General features: G+C 48.8%; 1 protein-coding gene across 1 annotated transcript in view; it reads right to left on the bottom strand.

Annotated features, from left to right (window-relative positions):
- The window catches only part of AGBL1 (AGBL carboxypeptidase 1), a 165459-nt gene that overhangs the window by 5998 nt on the left and 134067 nt on the right, over positions 1 to 25394 (bottom strand). The window contains exons 12-16 of the mRNA XM_060179380.1: positions 25144 to 25227; positions 24818 to 24904; positions 20176 to 20324; positions 18503 to 18590; positions 9400 to 9553 (exon numbers count right to left, since the gene is read on the bottom strand). Of these exons, the coding sequence (XP_060035363.1) occupies positions 9400 to 9553; positions 18503 to 18590; positions 20176 to 20324; positions 24818 to 24904; positions 25144 to 25227 (562 nt within the window). The remainder of the gene's footprint in view (positions 1 to 9399; positions 9554 to 18502; positions 18591 to 20175; positions 20325 to 24817; positions 24905 to 25143; positions 25228 to 25394) is intronic.

Genomic DNA, 25394 nt, shown 5'->3' with positions numbered 1-25394 from the left:
ACGCCCTCCATCATTCCAAAATGGCCCCTCAGTCTATTTCTCCCAGCCCCTGCCCTGAGGGGACACCCTCTATTTTTCACGGAGCTTTAAGTCATTTTTTGCTGTGATAAACAAATTGTTGGATCACTTCCATAGTTTCAGGGGTGGTTATAGTACTCAATATCCCATCTCACTATTACCTGGATTGAGGAGTGACAATCACTCCCAAGACCCTAGGCCCTTGGGTTTCCAGGAAAGCAGTCAAGTAGACAAGGCAGTGGAGGGAGCAGGGACTCACAGCCAGAAACCTGGGAGCCTGCTGAGTGGAGTGAAATGGAACAGAGGCTCCCAAACTTCTCAGACTCTTTAAGATGCCAGCACACACTGTGAACTCTTCGAAGCAAGCAAGCTAGCAGGCAGGGCTTCCTGGATCTACAGAACTGTTAAGGCCCTTTTGCTAAAGAACTCGGAATCCACCCCAGCTCCCACCCCCATGTCAAGAAGATGCAGGGGAAGCACTCTCTTTGCGGAATTGTTGCTGTGGGGCTGGGGCTGGTTTTTGAGATCACAGCTATTTGTTTCACGTTTCACCATAACTAGGGAAGGTTGGTAGGGGGGAGGAGGGAGTCTTTGAAGGCAAGCAGTGGTGTTATCCTGTGAAGTCACAAAACTACAAGCTTTGTCCTAGCTCTTTGGTTTCTTATGCTAAACCTTAGTAGTAGTAGTAGTAGTAGTAGTAGTAGTAGTAGTTTGGTTTCTTATGCTAAACCTTAGTAGTAGTAGTAGTAGTAGTAGTAGTAGTAGTAGTAGTAGTAGTAGTAGTAATAGTAATAATAATAATAATAATAATAGTAAGGAGGAGGTAGAGGAGAAGAATAAATATGTTGCTATGGACTGAATCTTTTTACTTATTTTATTTATTTATTTGTTTGTTTGTTTATTGTGTCCAGGGTTATTGCTGGGGCTTGGTGCCTGCACTACGAATCCACTGCTCCTAGAGGCCATTTTTTTTTCCTATTTTCGTTGCCCTTGTTGTAGTTACTGTTATTGTTGTCCTTGTTGCCGGTGTTACTAGATAGAACTGAGAGTAATGGAGAGAGGAAGGGAAGACAGAGAGGGGGAGAGAAAGACAGACACCTGCAGACCTGCTTCACCACTTGTGAAGTGAACTCCCCCTGCAGGTGGGGAGCCGGGGGGTTCCAACCTGGATCCTTATGCCGGTCCCTGTGCTTCACGCCATGTGCGCTTAGCTCCCTGTGCTACTGCCCGACCCCCTATTTTATTTTATTTTTTAAGATTTTATTTATTTACTAATGAGAAAGATAGGAGGAGAGAAGGACCAGACACCACTCTGGTACACGTGGGAACTGAACTCGGGACCTCATGCTTGAGAGTCCAGTGCTTTATCTACTGTGCCACCTCTGAGGCCACTTTATTTATTTTTTCAATTGGTTCTTTAATTATTTATTTTTTATTGGATAGAGACAGAGAAATTGAGAGGACGAGGGAGATAAACAGGGAACAAGATACAGAGACACCAGCAGCCCTGCTTCATCACTCCTGAAGCTTTCCCCCTGCAGGTGGGGACCAGGGGCTTGAACCTGGGTCCTTGTGCGCTGGAATGTGTGCGCTTAACTAGGTGCGCTACTACTTGACCCCTTAGAATGAATCTTGTCTCTCTGAAAATTTATGTGTTGGAGTCCTGACTCCAGTGTAATTGTATTTGGGGACGGAGTCTTCAGGAAGTAGTGAAGTTAAATGAGGTCTCTCGCCTGATAAAATAGAGAGAGAGTGGCTGCAGGGGGCCAGGTGGTGCACAACCGGTTAAGTGCACATGGTACTAAAGTGCAAGGACCCGGGTTTGAGCCCTTGGCTCCCCACCTACAGCCAGGAAGCTTTAGGAGCAGCAAAGCAGGTCTGCAGGTGTCTCTTTCTCTCTCCTTATCTCCCCTCCCCTCTCAATTCCTCTCTGCCCAATCCAAAAATTTTCAAAAAAATAGCTGCAGGCGCAGTGGATTTGTCGTGCAGCCACTGAGCCCCAGTGATAACTCTGGAGGCAAAATACATAAATAAATAAACACTAAGAACAACTAGACTCTATGAGCCAGATGCTGGAATGCGGCTTTGTCTGTAAAAACCACCTAACACAGTAACTTCCATGAGAAAAACAGAAAGCCAGAAACCTCAAAGATGCCCAAGATGGTTATCCCTTCAAAAGAGCTCCCCCTTCGCGTTCTCTCTGGCTGCAAATGCGGGCGGACGCCAAGGCTGAAGCCTTTTGCTACCCATGACTTCCCTGTTCATGTCACACTTTCCTGATTTGAGTCGTGGCTTCTGCAACTCAACAAGGACCCAGCACCTCTTCCCTTGTTCTCCGTCAGCTAGATTGGGCCACCCACCGTCTCCCAGGCCCCCCATAATCATCTCTGCCCCTCCATGTGCCACGCCTCCAGGCTGGCTACAGGTGCTGTCCTGCCCCTGGCATGTAGGGGACTCCCGGGAGGAAGTCAGCTCTCCACCCCCTTGGATGGCTTTGGGCAGAGCGGACTTCCACTGAATCCCTGGAGATGTGGACATGCATTTGCAGGTCCACAAATGCTGGCGTCTACCTGGCTCTGGTCAGGATGGGTGATTCTGAAGGCTCCTGCCCACGACCGACCACCTGCCATTATCGGTCAGCTGGAACCAAGGGGGTGGGCTTCTTTATAGAAATGGGGGTGAGGGGAGTCGGGCTGTAGCGCAGCGGGTTAAGCGCAGGTGGCGCAAAGCACAAGGACCGGCATAAGGATCCCGGTTCAAACCCCGGCTCCCCACCTGCAGGGGAGTCGCTTCACAGGCGGTGAAGCAGGTCTGCAGGTGTCTGTCTTTCTCTCCTCCTCTCTGTCTTCCCCTCCTCTCTCCGTTTCTCTCTGTCCTATCCAACAACAACGACAACAACAGTAATAACTACAACAATAAAACAACAAGGGCAACAAAAGGGAATAAATAAATAAAAATAAATATTAAAAAAAAAAGAAAGAAATGGGGGTGAGTTCATGGCAATTAGGGAAACGTCCGGAGAGGCCTACATCATCAAAGAAACTCCTCCCTGTGCGGGGAGGCCCAGGGGCAAGTGCCTTGGGCTGCGGTGGGTGGGTGCTTCTCTGAAGGAGCCTCTGTTAGCAACTCCCACCTCAAAATGTCCGGGAAAGACTTTCCTGGACCCCCGCCTGTGACCTGCGGATGGCTGCAGGTAGGAAGCACTGTGCACTGAGAGGTCTCTCCCTATTAGTCCCTCCTTTGCACTGTGGTGCTCTCTCCTGGGTCTGGGAGAAAGCCCATCCCTGTGGAGATGGCCTATGTGATGTGTGTACTGCCTGGCTCTCAGTTGTCACTTAAACATACACATGGAGAACCGTTGGCTTCTCCTCACTGGGGAGGAACAAATGACACCTTTAAGCCGAATGCAAGCAAGAGAACGTGCTGGAAGCAGGTTTTCCAGCTGGCCCCCAAGCTGTTAAACTGGAACTGAGTCATCTTTAGCTGTCCACGCACAGGCATGCCCATAGGGAAGAAAAGCCATGATTTCAACAACATCCCTTCCCCATTAAATAGAAGTAGTCTCACCGCCTGTAATTTGGAAAAGAGAGTAGAAAGAAAAGAGGGAGACTTAACTGCCCCGAGCAAGTCCTTGGCAGTCTGTGGTTACTTCTTCTTTATCACTTATTTGGGATTTTTTAAGCATAAGTTTTGTTTTTTTTTTTCCCTCCAGGGTTATTGCTGGGCTCGGTGCCTGCACCATGAATCCACTGCTCCTGGAGGCCATTTTCCCCCTTTTTGTTGCCCTTGTTGCTGTAGCCTCGTTGTGGTTATTATTATTGCCATTGCTGATGTTGTTCGTTGTTGGATAGGACAGAGAGAAATGGAGAGAGGAGGGGAAGACAGAGAAGGGGAGAGAAAGACAGACACCTGCAGACCTGCTTCACCGCCTGTGAAGCGACTCCCCTGGAGGTGAGGAGCAGGGGGCTCGAACCGGGATCCTTACGCCGGTCCCTGCGCTTTGTGCCACGTGCGCTTAACCCGCTGCGCCACCGCCCGGCCCCCTTTAAGCATAAGTTTAATCTGATTAAGAATTACGGGGTGGGCAGCTTTCCCTCACTCAACCCAGTGGAAGAAATGACAGCATGTCAGCATGAGGGAGTAAATGGGCCTCTGCTAGCACCTGCTTTGCTGACCACAGACAGGCCCTGTCCGAGGATTTCCCAGGTCTACCCAGGGTGTATTAGTTGTCACAGCAAGTTACATAGTGCCTCCTTTTATGTCCCCAGGTTTGCAGAGGAGAGAAGTCCAGTAGCCTGTCCAGGGCTACACAGTAAGAAACCACAGAGTCTGGAATCAAACCCAGGCCCATCTGACTCCAAAGCTTATCACTTCCACTCAGTTCCCACCACCAGAGTTCCATATCCCATCCCCTCGATTGGAAGCTTTCCTATTCTTTTTTTAAAATTTTTTTTTCATATTTATTTATTTTTCCTTTGTTGCCCTTGTTGTTTTTTTATTGTTGTTGTAGTTTATCATTGTTGTTGTTGTTGTTATTGATGTCATTGTTGTTGGATAGGACAGAGAGACATGGAGAGAGGAGGAGGAGACAGAGAGGGGGAGAGAAAGACAGACACCTGCAGACCTGCTTCACCACCTGTGAAGGGACTCCCCTGCAGGTGGGGAGCCGGGGGCTCGAACCGGGAACCTTACGCTGGTCCTTGTGCTTGCGCCATGTGCACTTAGCCCGCTGTGCTACCGCCCGACTCCCCAGCGTTCCTATTCTTTATCCCTCTGGGAGCATGGGCCCAGGATCATAAAGTCAAGGCCCCCTTGGGATATACTTAAAATAGACCTACTAGTTTTTTCCAAAATGGAGACCCCCAAGTCTCATCTGCTCTATTCTTACCTTTAAGTTCCTGATTATTAAATAAAGCTCATCTTTACACTGCTGTACTAAAGACCCTGGAATCCAGGAGCCTTGTGGCCAACGGCTCTGCTCTTTGAGTACTTCTAGGCTGTTTCAGACGACCTTCCTCCTTCATCTGCTTGATGCCACGGCCCTCTGTTACCCTTCATTTCTGTCTGTGGAACAGACTTGTATGTCTGACCGCTAAGTACCTGACAGTGCTGATTCACAACTCACTGCATCTATGATGTCTACGCAGGACACTAGCATCTGGAAAGCCCTTCAAGTGTCTCAGGCTCACAAGTGGCCTGACTTACGTCCACTTTCCTTATTTTTGACCAACTCAGATAGCACTTCTCTGGGGATGCCATTGACTTACCTCCTAAAAAGGCCACCAGAAACCCTCTTGGGAAGCCATTCTCAGCCACAACTACTGGGCTATCAGAGAAAACTTCAAGAAAACAACCTGGCGTCTTTAACAAGTATTTCTAACAACACTGTAGCAATCATTGCAATTATTGGTAACTAGGTAGGGATGATTAAAAGAGAAACTCCTTTTGTTTGCCTCCTAATTACAATAATATTGTATTTCTTCTTTGTAGCTTTATTTTAATGCTATAATTTAGATAATTATCCAACACAGTCCCCAGCAAGCATCTGGAAGATATCAGTTTGAAAGAGCCAAATACTAATTCTCTTATTATAAAGAGAATAATAAAAATTTTAAGTTGCAAACTTATATTCATGTTGAAAAACGTCCATTGTACATGTCCTGGGCTATAAAAATGTCTCGAACCATTGCATGTAATCTGAATCACAGGAGATTTACAAACTGTGAACCCTACGTAGGACTGTATGTTCCGCCTTTCAGTATAAACCCTGAGTAACACAGTTCATTCTGCCCTTGGGATATCATTCACATTTATCACTGATCTGTTGGAAGAAAAACTGTCTCTCCCTAGGACGTGTCCAAAGATAAGCGATGACTAGTTTGCACTGTGCTCTGTACACAATGGTAAGGAGAGTGTGCTTTACAAAGAGACCTCAGAGTTCACTCTTGCCTTACGCCTAGAGAGGCGAGGACCCCAAGTTGCTGGAAACGTGAGACTTCACCCTGGGTATCCAGGTGTTTCACTTTCAAGTGACACGTGGTCTTTTGCTTTTTATTGTGTTCTATTCATCTCAGAGACATGAACAAAGGCCAGCCTCCCCTCCCTCCCCCGTTTCTCTTACTTCTTTACTGTCCTCAAACTTCCTTATCTAAGAAAAAAAGGAAAGGACTAGGCAGTGGCCCACCTGGTTAAGTGCACATATGACCAAGTTCAAAGACTTGGGCTTGAAACCCAGCTCCCCACCTGCAGGGAGTCCACTTTACAAGTGATGAAGCAGGCATGCAGATGCCCCTCTTTCTCCTCCCCTCTCTCTTAACTTCTTAATCTAATTTCTCTATCTCCCCGTCCTCTCTTTATTTCTCTCTGTTCAATCTAATAAAAATGAGAAAGGAAAAGGAAAAACTGGCTGTGAGGAACAGTGGATTCATGGTGCTGGCACTGAGCCCCAGTGATAACCCAGGCAGCAATAAAAATAAATAAGTAAGTAAATAAGATAGAGAGAGAGATAGGGGAGAAAAAGGCCACTGGAAGCAGTGCATCATCACGTGGGCACAAGGCCCAATGGTAAGCCTGAAGACAAAATTAGAATATCTACATATTATATGTATAACATACATATATACATACATACATACATATAGAATATACATAGATAATATACAAAGGAAGTAGAAAAGAAGATCTTTTCTGGTAAGCTTCCCTCTCCTTCAGCTGTAGGCCCCAGAATTCTGGCTAAAAGCCTGGACTGATGAATTCAACTCAGCCATCAGAGGTTGCACAAGCACTGGACTTGGTGGTGACATGTCCCTGTGAAGGTGGACTGCAGTCGTCACAGTTTTTCTGAGTCCCAGCAAGCAGGACACTGAGCTGAGCCTAGAGCAGAGCTTCTGAACCCCTCCTACGTTCTCCTGCCATGAGGTGGACAGCACTGCGGAAAGGCCAGAGCAGGCCAGCATCCTGTTTCCTGCTTGGCTGCGAGCTTGCTGTGGAATTTCTCAGCCTGACTTTCTGCCTCTGACACAGGGCGGGCCTTAATGAGACCATCATCCTGTGGAGTCCCAATCAGATACTAATAACCGCGAAGCCTCCCAGCAAGTTCTAACAGCATCCTGGACCCAGGGGTCACGGTCCCAGCAGAAGGAGACATGCGTACTCAGAAGAGCGGCCTGCATCATCTTGGCTGAGAAACAAGAGCAGCGGTTGCTGGGGAGCAGGAGTTTTGCCTGTTCCGAGCCCCCAAGGCAGCGAGCAAGCGAGTTTTATGACAGCGCGGCTGCCTGAGGCAGTGCACCTTGCTGGGACTTGTGGCTTCAGCCAAGCTGTGAGTCTTTTGCAATCTCTCTTTAGGTGAGGTGGCAGATGCAGTCGTTAGCTAAGAGTGCTGAGGTGTGCCTCCCTCCTCCGGGGTGGTAGTGGAGGAGGGGGTGTGCTCATTGATACCTGGACACCCCTTCTGGAAGGAGAGGCATTCTGGGTGGGTTATTAACTGCCAGCGCTGCGTCACGGCCTCCCATGAACGTGCTCAGCCCTCAAGCTACATGGGCTGGGCGCTCAGGAGTCCAGGCAGGAGCACAGGCATGCCAAACCCACCCACCGTGCATGGACACAGAGAGGACCGAGTGGTGCTGGAGAAACAATCTGGCCCATCAAGCCTGGCGATGCCCCTGTCACTGCAGGAGGAGAGGGAGTCGCGGCGGGTTTTTTTCAAGGGGCAGAGGGCTATGTGGCTATGTGGTTTGTTCCAAGCTGTCTCCTAGATGTTCTGTAGGCTCAGCCTATCTGTCTTCCTCATCTCTCTCAATTTCTCTGTCCTATCCAACAACAACAACAGCAATAAGAACAATAATAATCACAACAACAATAAACAACAAGGACAACAAAAGGGAAAAAGTAGTCTCCAGGAGCAGTGGATTTGTAGTGCAGGCACTGAGCCCCAGCGATGACCCTGGAGGCAGAAAGGTCCGTAGCCCTGGCTTGTAATGACTGAGTCCTTTGTCCTCTCACTCTTCCTGATGTCCTTCTAGAGGCTCCCAGCGTATGACGTGGACACCGCTGGGACAGTCAGCCCGGCGCCATGCTCTGAACCCCAGGGCTCTGCCAGCTTCACTGCTCCCAGCGAGCCGTGTCCTTTCACTTTGCACGTCATTTCCCTCCCCATTTCAGCTTGATCACCCCAGTCCCGTCCACACCAAACATGGTCACTCCTGCGCTGTTTAAGGGCAGAGCAGACCAGAAACAGGCATTAGGGAAGCTTGTGGGGGAAGGGGACTCGACGCTGCTGGCAGGGAAACAAGCTGGCAGGTCCTAATGGAGCATGGTGTGGAGATGCTCAGGAATGTAAACACAGGAAGCCATGCAACCCAGTCCTCCCCCTCTGGGTACTTGCCCAAAGGGGGTCCAAACACCCAGTCAAAGATCTCTCTGCACCACCATGCTCATCACAACTCCATTCACCTTAGTGAGAGCAGCAACGACCTATGTACCCTCCGGCAGACCACAGAACAGAGTGTGGGGTACTGCTCAGCTATAAAAAGGGAGGAGACCCCTGCAGTTCCTTACAACTCGGATGAACCCAGGGGTACTAGGCTCAGTGAAAGGAGGCAGACAGAAAGACACTATATGACCTCGAGCATATCGTGGTATAGAGAACAAGACATGGCTAAATCCAATAAAACACCAGCCAAATTTTAGGGGCCAGAAGATAGCTCATCAGGTAAGGTATGTACCTTACCAAGTACATGTCCTGTGATTGAGCCCTGACACCACATGTAAGTACCACAATGTCTGAGGGGAAGCTCTGGTGTTTCTTTCCCCCAGTGGTGTGTGTGTGTGTCTGTGTGTGTGTGTTGCAGTGCGTGTATATACATGCATATGAAATAATAGTGAAAAGGCCTGTCCAGGAATTATAAAAATCACACATGTATAATAAGACTCTAGCACCACACACACAAAAATTAAAAACAATAAAACTCTGGTTGACAAATAGCTCGCCTGGACAGTACACCTCCTTTGTCACGTGTGTGACTCACATTTGAGCCCCAGAGCAGGTTTTCACACTTCGAATTAACTAACCCCCACACTCTCTCTTTTTCTCTGTTTGTCTGTCTCTGTCTCTCCCTTTCTCTAAAAGTCGACCTGGAGCAGTGAAGCCCCAGTGAAATAAAAAAAATAATTTAAGAAAAAAAAATGATGGACTTTTAGATCCTAAGACCAAATTAGTAGCTCCCAGAATGGAGGAGGGGAGGAACGCTGGTGAAGAAGCTGAGTGGTAAATGCACCACCACCACGGGGGATACTACTCAGCGACAAACAATAGATGGCAGTGCAGGAGCCCTCGCCTGGGGCGGGGCGGGGCGGGGCGGGGCTGCAGAGGGGAATTACCCTGAGTGCAGAGTAGGTGTAAGGGTAGTGGTAGGCCAGGTAGCAGACGTCCTCGCTGTGCGGGAAGGTGAGGGCAAAGGTGAGCGTGTAGTAGTATTTCTCAGCTGCTCTTCCTGCCGGACCCATGCTCCGCTGCCGCCTCCTATAGTGGTTCCTGGAGGAGAGATGAGAGAGGAGAGTGAGGGAGGTGAGGACAGCCGTCACAGGGGCTCCCAGCTGCTGGGGGCTTCAGGGCACGCTGTGACGTGGCCAGACCTCCCCCCAAGTGGATATTCACACAAGCCATGCCACAGTCCATCAGCCAGCGGGGTCCAGGTCAGAATACCTGGCCCCCAGGGCTGACACCTCTGTCCCCAGCAGGCCCCTCTGTGTCTGAAAATGCCACTGGGCAGAGAGGAGAGAGGAGACAGAGTGGCCTTAGGAGTCCATAGTCAATGACTGCCACCTCTCCAGATTCAAAGAAGGTCTGGAAACTTTACATCAGGCTCAACCTGATGCTGTTGACTGTCTATGGAAGAAGGGCAAACGCTAGAAGAAGAAGAAGAACTACAGAGATGCACTCCTTGTATGACCCAAATGTAGACACACACACACACACACACACACACACACAGACACACACACACACACAGACACACACACACACACACACACACACACACACACACACACACACACACTTGCATGAATCAGGATTCTTATGTTGTCACAGCAGCTTAGAAAAAAAAATACATTCAGGGCTTACAGCTAGTTGAGCTCACACATTATAGTATGCAAGGACCTGGGTTCAAGCCCTGATCCCAACCTGCAGGGGGGAAGCTTCACTAGTGGTGAAGCAGGGCTACAGGTGTCTCTTTTTCTCTCTCCAGCTCTGTCTCCCCCTCCCTCTCAATTTCTCTGTTCTATCAAATCAAATCAATCAATCAATAGAAAAGTATTCATTCCTCAAAGACCATGGAGCTATTCAAAGGGTCAGTGCAATGTCCCTGTTCTGTCTGTGGTACAGGGCTGCCTTCCCAGAGAAACGCACTGCTGCTGCTTGGGGCTTGAGAGTGACAGTCTCTGGGGGTCGGGTGACAGCACAGCGGGTTAAGTGTGTATGGTGCAAAGCACAAGGATTCCAGTTTAAGCCCCAGAATCCCCACCTGCAGGGGGTCGCTTCACAGGCGGTGAAGCAGGTCTGCGGATGTCTGTCTTTCTCTCCGCCTCTCTGTCTTCCCCTCCTCTATTTCTCTCTGTCCTATCCAACAACAATGACAGCAATGACAATAACAAGGGCAACAAAAGGGAAAAAATAGCCTGCAGGAGCAGTGGATTTGAAGTGCAGGCACCGAGTCCCAGCGATGACCCTGAAGGCAAAGGGGGGGAGAGTGACTGTCTTCCTTTATCAAGGATAAAGATGAAGAGGTGATTCTGACAGTCCAGAGAGAGGGAGTAGAGTGAACTGTGTCCAGAAGCACAGTACGACCGGCGAGGTTTTCCCCCACACACAGGGGGGCCGCTCCCACTGGCTGGCTGAGGCTGGGCAGCTCTGTGGGCTTCCCTTACAAGCCCTCTCATCCCAGCAGCACCCCAAAGGAGTACAGGCATGCACAAGATGCCCCTGCACCTTTGAGTACATCCGCAGTATTGGTTTACGTGACTCTGGTGCTCCTGGGGGGGCCTGTTGCAGAATGGGTGGAGTGGGGGAGGGGTCAGGGAGTCATCCTGTGTGTTCTCCTGAGAGAGGAGACGAGGGTATCTCTTTGCTGCCTTTTTGCTACTCCAATGCCATCATCCCCACCACCACCACGAAAGCAAAGGGGAAATGAAAGCCAGCAAGAAGGGAAGTCTTACAAAGTTTGCTGTCTTGTTTGTGGGTTTTGTGAGATCTGAGTATTTGTGAAGGCAGTGAGCAGTGAAACAGCTCACGTGGAATAGTGTGCTGCTCTGCCTTGTGTACCACCCAGGTTTGCGCCCGACCCACACTGCACTGAAGGAAGCTTTGGTCTGTTTCTCTCTCTCTCTCTCTTTCCACCTCTTTCTGCTCCCCCCCCCCCCCCCCCGTTTCTCTCTGCCCGGTCTTCTTTCTGCCTCTATCTAAAAATACAATAAAACCTGAAAGTCAGGATAGGGATAAGGGCAGTTGGTGGACGGATGTGTGGTCTGGTAAGGTTTCTCTTCCGTGCGTTTCCCCTGCCCACATCGATGCCCAGGGGCCTCATCCACGTTCTAGAAAGGAGATTCCAGGTGCACACAGTGAAAGCATGTGCGACTGTCACACCAGCTTCCCCAAGTCCCATGATCAGGACAGCGCTGCCTTCCTGACTCAGAGTGAGAAACGGCAGAGTGAGCGCCTTCACCTCTAGCTCTTGGGTCAACTCTCCAGATTTCCCCAAAGTTGTGCATCTTCTCCAGAGCCTGGGCTCTGGCTGTGAGAAAGCTTACAGAGGAGCAGATGGCGCTCAGAAAGCATGACAGCCACATATGTTCTGCTGTTCATTCTTGTTCTGGTCTCACCAGTAAGCACACATCCAGTTTGCACCGATCGGAACAACAGGTACCGGTCAGTTACACCTCTCTACGGGGCAGAGTCAAAGAGGCTCAAACAAGCCAGTCAGAAAGGGTCACATGTTTTGACAAATGAACAAATACAGAACAGAGCATCAGCTAAGAAAAGAGACAGTGCTGACTTCAGACTTCTGGGGCTTAAGGGAGAAGAGAGAAAAGTGGAGTCGGCGCACATCAGATGAGTTTCAGCTGGAGATTCTGTCGGCTCCCTAGCCTGGGCCCTGAACTGCCTCAAACTACAGAAAGTGCTGGCTTCCTTCTGGTGTCTCCCGGGTGGAGCTGGGGACCAGGAGGTGACGCTGCCTCCTGTGAGGTCCCCCAAAGACCTCCCCCGTCAAAGTGAAACACCTGATACGACTCTCAAGGGACGTGCCCGGCCGGCTGGTCCGAGGTCAAGTGGGGGTCCCCTCAGCACATTAGCTTTGTTTTGGAGGTGAGCCTGTTGAGGGCTGCTTACAACATGGTAACATACATCTTTTTTTTGTATTTTAAGGGCTCTGGAGTTCTTCCTTTTTTCTGGAAAACTTTCTCTTCTTCATTCCCTCAGTTCTGCTTTTCTTTTTCTTCAAGACTCAGCTCAGGTGTGTCCTCTGTCAGGAAGTCTTCCCTGCCACCTGCCTCTGTACCTGCTTCCCCAGGCCTCCGTCTCACTCCGCTTTACGGCAGGGATTATGTCTAGAGGGAGCCCCGTGCTGTGCATGGCACGGCGCCCGAACTTTGCCGCTCCCGTTAACGTCTGTATAGTGAGGAGGCCAAGACTCTGGAAGTAATCAACACGGAGAGATGCAGATACTCTTATCTCTACCCCGGGTGTTATGGCATGACATTAGTATCCACGCTTCCCAGATGAGAACAGTGAGGTTCTTGGATGTCCCAGAAAACAACTCAAGTGAGAGGGATTCAAGCCCAGAGCTGGGTTTTCTCCAGAAGGGAGATTCTGTGCATTCTATCACTGTCTCTCAGGAACGGATATAAAGGACAAGAGGTCTTTGGGCTCTAGTCAGCAAATGAGAATGTGAACTTTTGATCTCTGTAAGTCAGAGCTAACTATAGAGTACAGAAAAGGAAGGAAGGAAGGAAGGAAGGAGGGAGAGAAGGAAGGAAATGCAGCAGAGGCAAAGAAAGAGAGAGAAAAAAAGAAAGAAGGAGAAAGGGAGGGAGGGAGGGAGGGAGGGAGGGAGGGAGGGAGGGAGGAGGAAAGAAGAAAGGAGATGCAGTAGAAGCAATGCCGGCACTGCAGAGGAGCAGGTGAACATGGCCCAGGTGACTGAGCCTTTGTGCCAGTGTATCTGATGCCACCGAGTGGTCTCGGTGTGCTGACGTTCCCGAGTACCCGCCACACACCAGGCCCCGCCGGCAGCTCTCCAGGTGCCTATGTCATTTCACCTTCACCACAGTCCTATCAGGCAGGCCCACTTGTCATCCCCACTATAGAGACGGAGTCTGGAGTTTCGAGGGGCTAGAATAGCCTGCCCAGTCACATGAGAGGAATCACATAGGCCATATGCCGAGAACTTTGCTCTCTCTGCGCTTCCAGGTGGAAGAGAAGCTTGGAGGAAACCAACTATGTACCTGGCTCTGTAGCATCAGAGATAGGTCACCCAGGGACAGAGACCTGGTCTGGATAGACCCAGCCCCTCACCCCAAAAGTTAAAAAGCTTCGTTGGCTTCTCTAGTCCCAGCACCTTTACTTCTGGAGTGAGGAGCAGCAAGGGACACAAATGCAGGCACCGGCTCCAGCTGTTTCCCTCTATGCCCAGAGAGGGGCTGGGCTGCTGTCCTTCTCCCTGTGGGTCTGCAGTGAACTGAAGGAAAGGAAGCTTGGGTTATCTTCTAATGGCAGCTCCATTTAACTGAGGGGTGGTGGAGACACCATCTCTCTTAACGACGGCCATGTTAACCATCTCTACGGCCCCAGTGTCCCTCCAGAGAGCACACCCGCGGCACTCTATGGCAGGCCTGGGAGTGACATTCATCTTCCTGAGTGAGCTTTTCCGTTTCCTCTCGGGAGTGAGATAAATGTCAGAATGCATCAGCCCTGCTGTCCCCCTTCTGCCCTTCAGCTCTAAGATACAGCAGGGGGCCAGGAGAGGTGCAGGCTGCAGGGACAGGGGTGGGGACAGGGACAGGGACAGGGACAAGGCTGCTGCAGCCCTGACTGTCCGGGCTCGCTTTTGAGGAAATCATGCCCACTTCTGTTCTTCCTTTGATCGCCCTGTTCTAACCACCCCCGCCCCCAGTTAGCACTAGGGCTCAGTGCCGGCACTAAGAATCCACTGCTCCAGGCAGCCATTTTTTTCCATTTTATTGGACAGGTGAGAAACAGAGAGGAGGGAGGTATAGAGAGAAGGAGAGAAGCACAGACACCTGCAGACTTGCTTCACCTTGTGAAGTGTTTTAATTCTCTGGATTAAAATCTGCATGGTGGAAGGGGAAAGGGTTTAGCTAAACCAAGTCTTCTAAGGTTTATCATGAAGGACACTGCCTCTCTCCTGTGATCCAAGTCAGCCTGGCCACAGATGATCTAAAACAGACTAGACTGCAACTGAGGAGTCCTGGGACTTCTGTCTGTCTCCCTCCGGGGCTGCAGGGTGAGAATTCACTGTGTCTCCTTCTCTGGCGCTCAGGTATCAGGTGCTGAAGGGGCCTGGGGGTGGGGGCGGTGCCTTGCCACCTCCCTCCACTCTTCCGCCTTCTGCTGGGGAATTCAGGTCTGCAGGTGCCTGGTTTAGCAGGTTCACAGATGACAGTAGCTAAATGGAGCTAAATCTTGCAACACAGGTAATGTTTTCCCCTTAAGCCTGCTTAGGAGCTATCGATTGGTGGTGCTATTAAGTTGTGAGCACAGACTGCCAAGAAAAAAGGAAGCAGGGGCATGACCTACCTCCTAACCTGAATGATCTGCTCTTTTTCAAGAATTCTCATCTGCGTGAAAATAGCCTAATTAGATCTGGGAAGTTAACCAAAAATTTTCCAAATCACCCCCAAAGGTTATTTACAGCTCCAGCTTTCCTGCTAAACACTATCTCCGGGGAATACTGTGCCCTGAGTTAGCAACAGCACGCAGATGTGACAGTGAGCAAGACGGTAGGCCACTCATCTGTCTCACCTTCCTGCACTGTTTGAAATTCTTGGCCATTTGTTCTATTGCACATGATGCCTTAGTATTGATATATATATAATGGTGCACGAGCACATCAATATTAGGAGTAGATGCTGAGGATCCAGGAGCTGGCTCATGTACCTGGCAGAGTCACTCTGCTCTAGGCCCTGGGCTCAAGCTTTGGCATCACATGGAAGCACTGTGGATGGGACTATGCTTCGATCCAAAGACTGTATTAAGTACAATGACAAAAACAATCCGAGATAGGGGGAGATACATTGTGGGGGTCTAAGGTGAGCCACAGCTGGGAGAGGTGTTCTGACCTGTTAACTAGAGAAGCATCTGGGTATCTCACTCTACTGGACACGCAGGGCTTAATGTGCTGAGTGGTTGTAAAACAAACTACATTACAATGGGGCCCTCTTATCCATCCATCTCAGTTGCATTCGTGGCTGGAATAGGAAAAATGAATCACATTACACATTCATGGTTTTCTTGTCACCCTTCTGTTGCGCTTTAATCACATAGCAGTTGTCTTGTTAATGACTCTAAAAGTCATTAGCATTATGACCCCCTTTTCATAGGCCTGGGCTGAGCTTCTGGATGCAGAGGCTCCTTCCTTTCCTTTTCACAGTTGCTCAGAACCCTCAGTCCTGCTAAGCTTCTCCAGGAGCCAGAGGGCAGACCCCAGAGAGAGTGGTAGCCCCTGAGAGAGGGTGCTAAGTGCTCTGCAGGCTCCAAAACATGCGGGTCACAAGCTGGACCTCTCGCTTATATTCAGAGTCACTAAGACAGCAGAAGCTCAGGTGGCACAAAGCGCAAGGACTGGAGTAAGGATCTCAGTTTGAGCCCCCGGCTCCCCACCTGCAGGGGAGTCGCTTCAGGAGCGGTGAAGCAGGTCTGCAGGTGTCTGTCTTTCTCTCCCCCTCTCTGTCTTCCCCTCCTCTCTCTATTTCTCTGTCCTAGCAAACAACTATGACATCAATAACAATAATAATAACCACAACAATGATAAAACAACAAGGGCAACAAAAGGGGAAAAAATAGCCTCCAGGAGCCGTGGATTTGTGGTGCAGGCACTGAGCCCCAGCGATGACCCTGGAGGCAAAAAAAAAAAAAAAAAAAAAGACAACAGAGGACACTGAAAGCTATTCTCCACACACTGAGGTCCAAAACTGGATTTGCTGTTTTCTTTTCTCTCTCTCTCTCCATCTTTCTTCCTTCCTTCTTTTCAAGACAGAGAATCAGACAGGGAGAGAAAGAGAGAGAGGGAAAGAGAGAAAGAATAAAAATACCACGGCACTGAAGCTTCCTTCCATGCAGTGAGAGCTGGGATCAATCCAAGTGACCTTATTTGCTCGTCCAGTTTGATTTATTTTGTTTCTGCAGTTCTGGTCTCTCTCATCTTGATATATTAGTCTAAATCTCTTTGGGCCATAAAAACAAAACAAACAAACAAACAAAGCCCTCAGTTTCTCAAAGAGGCAGATCAGAGAAGTGGTCAGATGGGTGTAGAGGGGACACCCCCAAAGCTGTCACACTGTGTTACTGTCCTGAAGGATCTAATGGAATTATTTCCCATGTCCGGGGTCTTTTAACATGTCCAGGGTTGTGAAGCCACAGCTGTAGTCACTGGGAATTGTCAGCTCAAAGCTGAGCTGTGAGACCAGGGCTCTCTCCATGGGGACTCCCGCCTATGTGTCTGACAGAGCAGGAAGATTCCTGACCTTTCCAAGGATTGCTCCTGTCCTCACAGGCTCAAAGCTAAGAGAGACTGCTGCTTACGCTACTTGTTTTTGACATCAATAAGGACTCCAAACTCTAGAATGCCTAAGTGGAGTTTCCCAAGGGTCTCTCCTAGAGAAAGGAAGAGGTAAAACTTGCTGTATCCAGGACAAGTAAGGACTAGCCTAACAGTTTTTTATGGGGAACTAGCAATGAGTTTCTAATTAATTGCATATTTTTTATCTGTCCTACCTAACAACCCCTAGCCTTTCTTCCCTCTAAATGTGAATTTTATTTTCCATCCAAAGAAATTGCACACTTAAGCAATGTGTGAAATGCATTTCTTTTATCAAAAGGTAGAGATAATTTAAATCCCATTATAACTCTGTAGAAGACAAATGGATCAAACTGACTGTTGATCAAGGACTGAAGATGGATCTTTAAAACTCTCCCTCTTATTATTAAAAAAAAAAAAAAAAAAAAACATGCAGGAGAAGAAGAAAAAGAAGACCTTGCTCTGGAGAAACAGTTATTTAAGCCTATTTGTCACTAATTTGTGCTCTTCTATTTTGGGAAATGGAAGCACAGCTGTATAAGAATAAGCTACAACAGCTCCGATGTTTTGTTCACAGAAATAGGTGAAAAGAGACAAAGAAGCAGGGGTAGATAGCATGATGGTTATACACAGAGACATGCGGGCCTGCCTGAAGCTCCGAAGTCCCAGGTTCAGTCCCCTTCACTACCATTCGCCAGAGCTGAAAAGTGTTCTGATTTTTTTTTTTTAAAAAAAAGGTGATAATAAACAAAATGTTTAAAACTCACAGCCAAGGAAGTGGCTCAGGAAACAGAGCACAGGACTTGCATGTGTGAGAAACCCAGGGTAACCCCTGATATAAGAAACACAGAAATGACGGACGACCTGACACATCCTCTGTGTGTGTGTCTCTGTCTTGCTCTAATAAATTAATGGGTTGTCAGAAGAGTCGTGACATTTTTCTTTCAAGTTTTTCTTTAAACGATCTTTATTTATTGAATAGAGGCAGTTAGAAATCGAGAGTGTAGGGAAAGGTAGAGAGGGAGAGAATCAGAGAGACACCTGCAGCCCTGCTTCACCCCTCATGAAGCTTTGCCCCGTAGGTGGGGGCCCGGGTCCTTACGCATTGCGTGCCTATGTGTTACAAGTATTGTGCTTATGTACTGCACGCATTCTGCTCCAACTGGGTCCTTATGCAATGTCACATGTGCGCTCAACCAGGTGTGCCACCACCGGGCCCCAAGACATATTTTTGTCTGTGCAGAGAGGGCATGACTTGTCTGCACCCCGAGGTTTTTCTCGAAAGATGAGTGGAAAGACCTGGGGAACTAGCGCAAGTGTCACGCAGAGGACAGGCCCTTGAGAGGCGGCAGCTTTGCTCCCCAGAAGCTCCAGCGGCCACAGCTGAGCAGTGCTCTGGAGCAATACATTTTCTAGCTTGACGCACTGCACGCATCACAGATCACTTTGTGTAATAGCCTCTCACATCAGGAAGGTTAACAACAGGACCTAAGGTTTCCAATGTGTTCAAATGAAGCAGCTTTCCTGAGACCTGCGCTGGGTGCTCTGAGTCTGTTTATGCCCTGGACCACGTCGGGAAGCTTGGCCACCTGGCACCGGCCACCCAGGTCTGCAGGGCCAGCACAGAAGTGGGGGCAGGAAGGAGGCCACCCACGGCAGCCCCCACTTACTTGTAGTAGCAGATTTCACGCCCCGTCCGTGTCCAGGCGGGCCTCCCGAGCAGTGCCTCCTTGACAGAGTACAGAGTGGGCTGCATCCCTGCATGGTGGGGTGGGGCGGGGAGGAGAGGGCAGAGCTTGTCAGAGGCTCAAGAGCAGCACCCCCTCCTCCCCAAAGACATCCAGGTCTTAATGTCTGGAATCTGTGAGCGTCTGCCTGGTAAGACAACAGGAATCTTTGTGGATGTGATTATATCCAGACTTCCGAGCTGGGGAGATTGTTCTGGTGAGACTGAAAGGCCCTCGCACAGGGTCCACTGCCACTGCGGCTACTCTTCTTCTTCTTCTCTCTTTTTTTCCTCCAGGGTTATCACTGGGGCTGGGTGCCTGCACTACAAATCCACTGCTCCTAGGGGCTATTTTTCCCCTTTTGTTGCTCTGGTTGTTTATCATTTTGTTATTATTATTGTTGTTGTCATTGCTGTCACTGTTGTTGGATGGGACAGAGAGACATCAAGAGAGGATGGGAAGACATAGGGGGAGAGAAAGACAGACACCTGCAAACCTGCTTCACGGTCTGTGAAGTGACCCCGCTGCAGGTGGGGAGCTGGGGGCTCGAACTGGGATCCTTACACCAGTCCTTGCATTTTGTGCCATGTGTACTTAACCTGCTGTGTTACTGCCCGACCCCCCCACAGCTGTTCTTCTAAAGTGGTTTGACTAGAAGGTTCAAGAAGCAAGGTCGCTGAAGCAGAGACCACAAATCCACTGCTCCTGGAGATCATTCCATCCCCCTTTTTTGTTGTTGCCTTGTTGTTGTTGCTGTTGTTGTTGTTGGAAAGGGCAGAGAGAAATGGAGAGAGGAGGGGAAGACCGAGAGGGGGAGAGAAAGACAGACACCTGCAGACCTGCTTCACCGCCTGTGAAGTGACTCCCCTGCAGGTGGGGAGCCGGGGTTCGAACTGGGGATTCTTGCGCAGGTCCTTGTATTTTGTACCACGTGTGCCTAACCTGCTGCGCTACTGCCTGGCCCCCTCTATCACTCACTTTTATAAAAGAAAGAAGGAGAGGAGGGAAGGATGGAGGGAGGGGAAAATGTCTGCTTTAGCTGGTGAAGCTGTGTGGGCACTGAGCCCCAGCCGGAGTCCTGGTGGCAACATAATGAATTCAAAGATGGATATGAGCCTTAGTTAGTCTCTGTCCCTTGAATGTTTTCTCCAAAACGGCCACAGGCATTGAGAATCTTACTTTCCTCGCATCTCCCAAGCGCATCAATCAGTGCTGTTGTATTCATCTGGGCTACCCTCCTGTCTAATAAGGAACAGACCAATGCCTGTGGGACTTGGGAGATGGAGAAAAGGACCACACTGGAGGGGAGGATGGCTCAGTGACCTCAGAGTTCAGGATGAGGTGAAGGAGTGGGAAGGAGCAGGATGGTGGGTGTGTGTGTGTGAAAGGAAGGCATCATGTGGCAGAGTGACAGTGTCCTGTTTCCTTGTGTGTGGCAGCAGACTGTCAGAGGTTGGCCACCATCTTGCCATGTCTGGCAACCACTCCCCCGCAAAAAAGAAAAACTCTTTGGGACACTCAGAAGAGCCTCTGGTAAGCAACTAAACACTTAGAAAATGAGCCCATGCCTGGTGTTAGCCCCCACAGACTCTCCACCCCCCCACACAAGTCTATACCGTAATTGAACTGGCTGTTGGCCTTCTCGCAGTTGATGATGTTGAAGCGGTAGACAGTGGAGGCCTTCATCCCACTCACCCCGAAGTAGAACCATTGCTGGTGTTGGCTGCTGTTCACGTCGGAATTCACCAGCAAGTCATACTCGAACCTGGCAAGTCAGAAGCAAGATCAGAGGGTTCAGAGTCCTTGAGAGAGGGGCCAAGAGATTCAGTGGGCAGAGCGAGTGCCTTAGTACTTGTGAGAGGCTGGCTTCCATCCCAGACGTCACAGGCGGATGCCGTGAGCAGCACTGAGGGAACTGTGTGGGTGGTAGAGCAGGGCAGTGGTGTCTCTCTCCTCTTTTTTTCCCTCCATACCCCCGTCTCTATAAATTTAAAAGTTGGTAAGGTGCCTCCCATCACTGAGAATCACTGTAACTCGGGCTCTGAGCCAGTCGTGCACCTGCAGTGTTTCTTTTATTTGACTTTGAGAGTCTCCTTAACTATCACCAAGCCTGCCCTGAAGGAAGTTCTGAAAGCTCTCCTATAAACAGTCAGACCACCATAAATAGGCCATCTATCAGAACACTCTAAAACTCTACAAGAATAGCGTTAAAATATCTCCAATCTTTGATATCAATAAATGTCAGTGGCCTGAATTCACCTATTAAAAGACACAGAGTAGGAAAATGGATCAGAAAACACAACCCAACAATATGCCGTCTACAGGAAACCCACCTAACTCTACAAGACAAACACAGACTCCAAGTGAAAGGATGGAAAACTATCATACAAGCCAACGGCCCACAAAAAAGGGCAGAAACAGCTATTCCCATATCTGACAAGATAGACTTTAAAATAAATAAAATTTAAAAAGAGAGGGATGGACTTTACTTAATGCTCAGAGGCTCAGTCAATCAAACAATTATTTACATCTATGCCCCAATGAGAAGCCATATAAATACATAAAATATCTACTGAAATAGCGACAGCAATATATTAACAGCAACACAGTCATAGTAGGGGAGTTCAGCACCCCACTCTCAGCTGGACAGATCATCCAGGTTGAAAATCAATAAAGACATGAGGGAGCTAAATGAGGAGAGAGATAAACTAGAACTATTGGACATTTTCAGAGTCATTCATCCCAAGAAACTGGAATACACATTCTATTCAAGTCCACATGGGTCATTCTCAAGGACAGACCATATGTTAGGTCACAAACACAGCATCAGTAAATTCAAGAGCATTGAAATCATCCCAAGCATCTTCTCAGACCACAGTGGAATTAAACTAACAATCAACTTAACAATCAACAAAAATTAGTAATAGTCCCAAAATGTGGAAGCTCAACAGTACACTTCTTAACAACTACTGGGTCAAAGAGGAAATCAAGGAAGAAATCACAATGTTTCCTGAGTTCAGTGAAAATGAAGACACAAGATGTCAAATTATTTGGGACACAGCTAAGGCAGTACTGAGAGGGAAGTTCATAGCTATACAAGCACACATTAGGAAACAAGAAAAAGCACAAATAAACAGCCTGACTGCACATCTTAAAGACCTAGAAGAAGAGCAACAAAGGAACCCTAAAGCAACCAGAAGAACAGAAATCACTCAAGTTAGGGCAGAAATCAATAACATTGAGAATAGGAAAACCATACAGAAGATCAAGGAAAGTAAATGTTGGTTCTTTGAAAGAGTAAACAAAATTGACAAACCTTCAGCCAGACAAACAAAACAAAAAATGGAGAAGACCCAAATAAATTGGATCATAAATGAAAAAGGAGATATCACAACAGACACCGCAGAAATTCAACATATCATGTGAGACTTCTATGAACAACTATATGCCACCAAGCTAGAGAACCTAGAAGAAACAGATGATTTCCTAGAAACCTACAAACTTCCAAAATTGAGTAAAGAGGAACTAGATAACATGAACAGGCCCACCATAGCTTATGAAATTGAAAGTTATTAAAAACCTTCCAAAGAATAAAAGTCCTGCATGGGCAGAATATTCACCACAGAAGAGATCCAAAAGGCCGAGAAACACATGAAAAAATGCTCCAAGTCTCTGATTATCAGAGAAATGCAAATAAAGACAACAATGAGATACCACTTCACTCCTGTGAGAATGTCACACATCAGAAAAGTTAACAGCAGCAAATGTTGGAGAGGGTGTGGGGTCAAAGGAACCCTCCTGCTGTGCTGGTGGGAATTGGTCCAACCTCTGTGGAGAACAGTCTGGAGAACTCTCAGAAGGCTAGAAATGGACCTACCCTATGATCCTGCAATTCCTCTCCTGGGGATATATCCTAAGGAACCCAACACACCCATCCTAAAAGATCTGTGTACACATATGTTCTTGGCAACACAATTTGTAATAGCCAAAACCTGGAAGCAACCCAGGTGTCTAACAACAGATGAGTGGCTGAGCAAGCTGTGGTCTAGATATACAATGGAATACTACTCAGCTGTAAAAAATGGTGACTTCACCGTTTTCAGCCGATCTTGGGTGGACCTTGAAAAATTCATGTTAAGTGAAATAAGTCAGAAACAGAAGGATGACTATGGGATGATCTCACTCACAGGCAGAAGTTGAAAAAAAAAGGTCAGAAGAGAAAACACAAGTAGAACCTGAACTGGAGTTGGTGTATCGCATCAAAGTAAAGATTCTGGGGTGGGGAGGGGGGAGAGTACAGGTCCAAAAAGGATGACAGAGGACCTAGTGGGGGTTGTACTGTTATATGGGAAACTGGGAAATGTTATGCATGTACAAACTACTGTATTTACTCTCCAATTTAGAACATTAATTCCACAATAAAGAAATTTAAAAAATTTTAAAAATCACACACACGGGACCCAAGAAGAAGTGGGACGTGAGCTGGTGGCAGAAAGAGAAGGCTAAGCAGCATCTTAACGCACTTGTCTGGCCCTTCTTGACTTCACATATTTTCCAAAAAATAAAAAAAAAGAATAGTTGGGGGCTGGGCAGTAGTGGGTTAAGCGCACATGGCACAAAGCGCAGGGACCGGCGTAAGGATCCCTTTTCGAGCCCCCGGCTCCCCACCTGCAGGGGGGTCGCTTCACAGGTGGTGAAGCAGGTCTGCAGGTGTCTGTCTTTCTCTCCCCTTGTCTTCCCCTGCTCTCTCAGCTTCTCTCTGTCCTATCCAACAACAATGACAACAACAGCTATAGCAACAATGACAACAGAAACTACAACAAGGGCAACAAGATAGTGAAAAATGGTCTCCAGGAGCAGTGGATTCATAGTGCAGGCACAGAGTCCCAGCGATAATCCTGAAGGCAAATAAATAAATAAATAAATAAATAAATAAATAAGAATAGCTTCTCAGCCCCTCTTACCCTACTAAGGGCATAAGCCCGGCCCCTGCATGGTGCTCATGCAGCCTGAGGTGAGACTCAGAATTGACTGGCAGCCACCATGGTCCGCACTATCTAAGAGCTTCCTGTGTGTCATTTACTGAATAACCCTCCCAAGTCCCCTGTGCTGCTGCTGGCCTCACTGCACCCCCCCTCCATTTTGTGGGCGAGGAAATAAAGACATGGAGAAGGTCACAGGGTCTCTAGCTCAGTTTCTCCTGACTAGAGAGGGGAGAGGTCTCCTTGATAGTCTGGTGTCAAAACCCAGGACCTTCACACCATGAACTGTTCTAGACGGTTGTGTTTTCTGAAACTGATCCACAGAAGATGAATTCTAGGGGCTGGGTGGTGATGCACCCAGGTTACCGTGCACAAGGGACTGGGGTTCAAGCTCCAGTTCATACCTGAGAAGGGAAAACCCTTTGTGTGTGGTGGAACAATGCTTTAGGTTTCTCTCTTTGTCTCTCCCTTCCCCTCTCAGGCTCCTCATCTCCCTCACTTTCTTTTTCTCTCCCATCCTCTGTCAAAGGAAAAAAGGGCGGGTGAAAATAAAGGTTACCAGGAGTAGTGGTGTTACCATGTAGGTGCCTACCTTAGGAATGACTCTGGTGACCGAAGGAAAAAAAAAAAAAAGTTCTGTGTCTCTATCTTGCTTCTTTGGTAATGGCAAACATAGTATTGACATTGCTGTTGCAGAAAGAACTGTAACATGGTAAGGGTAAGAGTCTCCTTGGATGCTGTGAATTTTATTGGATTTCCTTCGAGTCTGTGCAACCCAGTCCTCCCCTGCCTGTGGAGGCCTTTTCTACTAATAGCTATCACGCACAGGCAGGTCCGGGCAGAGAAGCATGGCGCCGGACATTCCAAGAAGGAAGGCTTGCTCAGAGCTTTACAGGGAGCCCAAGGATTCTTGCCTCCTCAGCCCACAGTGGCAGGAACAGCAGACAAGGAAAGGTGCAGGAATGGGGCCTCAATGTACTGCCCAGTGGCCAAAACGGCCTTGGCACCGACAGAAGTGTCAACCTTCCGGTTGAATCCTGTCAGGAACTATGTGGGCTGAGGCGTCTCTGCTCATGACCCTGCGAGGCCGCCAGCTGGCAGCTCTCCTGCCAGAGTCGCTGGGCTCCTCACGCACGGTTGGCCAGTGCTAGCTCCTGAGGGGGGCGGTATTCTCCCAGCGCCAACATGAGGTCACAGAGAAGAGAATCAGGAGAAGGGCATCCAGACCTGCTCTCCCGAGCCGCTGGTGACCACCTCCATGGGGTCCCTTACTTACTCACGCACTTGGATGGCTTTGCGGAGATTTCCGGACTCAAACTGGGAGAAGAACTGGAGGCTGTGAGGAGCAGGGGGCTGCAGGGGGCTGCAAAGAAGTTGAGAGCACAGGGTCACAACTTTGTGGACACAGTCTGAGGGCCCTGGGAAATGAAGGCTGCCCTTGGAGGCCTTTTGGTCAGCACCCTGGCCTTGTGCTGGGTACTACATGGACAACCAGCGTGCACCACCCCTAGCCCCTACTGTCCTGTCACTGACAACATACTCCACACACTGCTCCCCACCCTACTGCACCCCCAGCTCCTCTGATACCCCCAGACCACCTACTGTGGCTCGTCCAGACTGAAGACGACTTTGTCTACAAGGTCGCTTGGTTGGATGAGCCTCCGGATGTCCTCCAGGATCTTGATTCTGGAAAAGAAATTTGGAAACAGTGCAAGGGTGGGACTTGACCCTTCCATCCTATGGCCGTCTGGGAAGGCTGATCGTTTTGAGAGTCATCAGAGAAACGGGAAGGTGGGCTTAATAATAGGAAGGCCCCGCCTTGAACTGAAATAGTGCAAAACACACAGTCTGTT

This window comes from Erinaceus europaeus, chromosome 20 (assembly GCF_950295315.1).
Source record: "Erinaceus europaeus chromosome 20, mEriEur2.1, whole genome shotgun sequence".
Taxonomy (NCBI): Eukaryota; Metazoa; Chordata; class Mammalia; order Eulipotyphla; family Erinaceidae; genus Erinaceus; species Erinaceus europaeus.
This window is presented reverse-complemented; position numbering and strand designations above follow the sequence as displayed.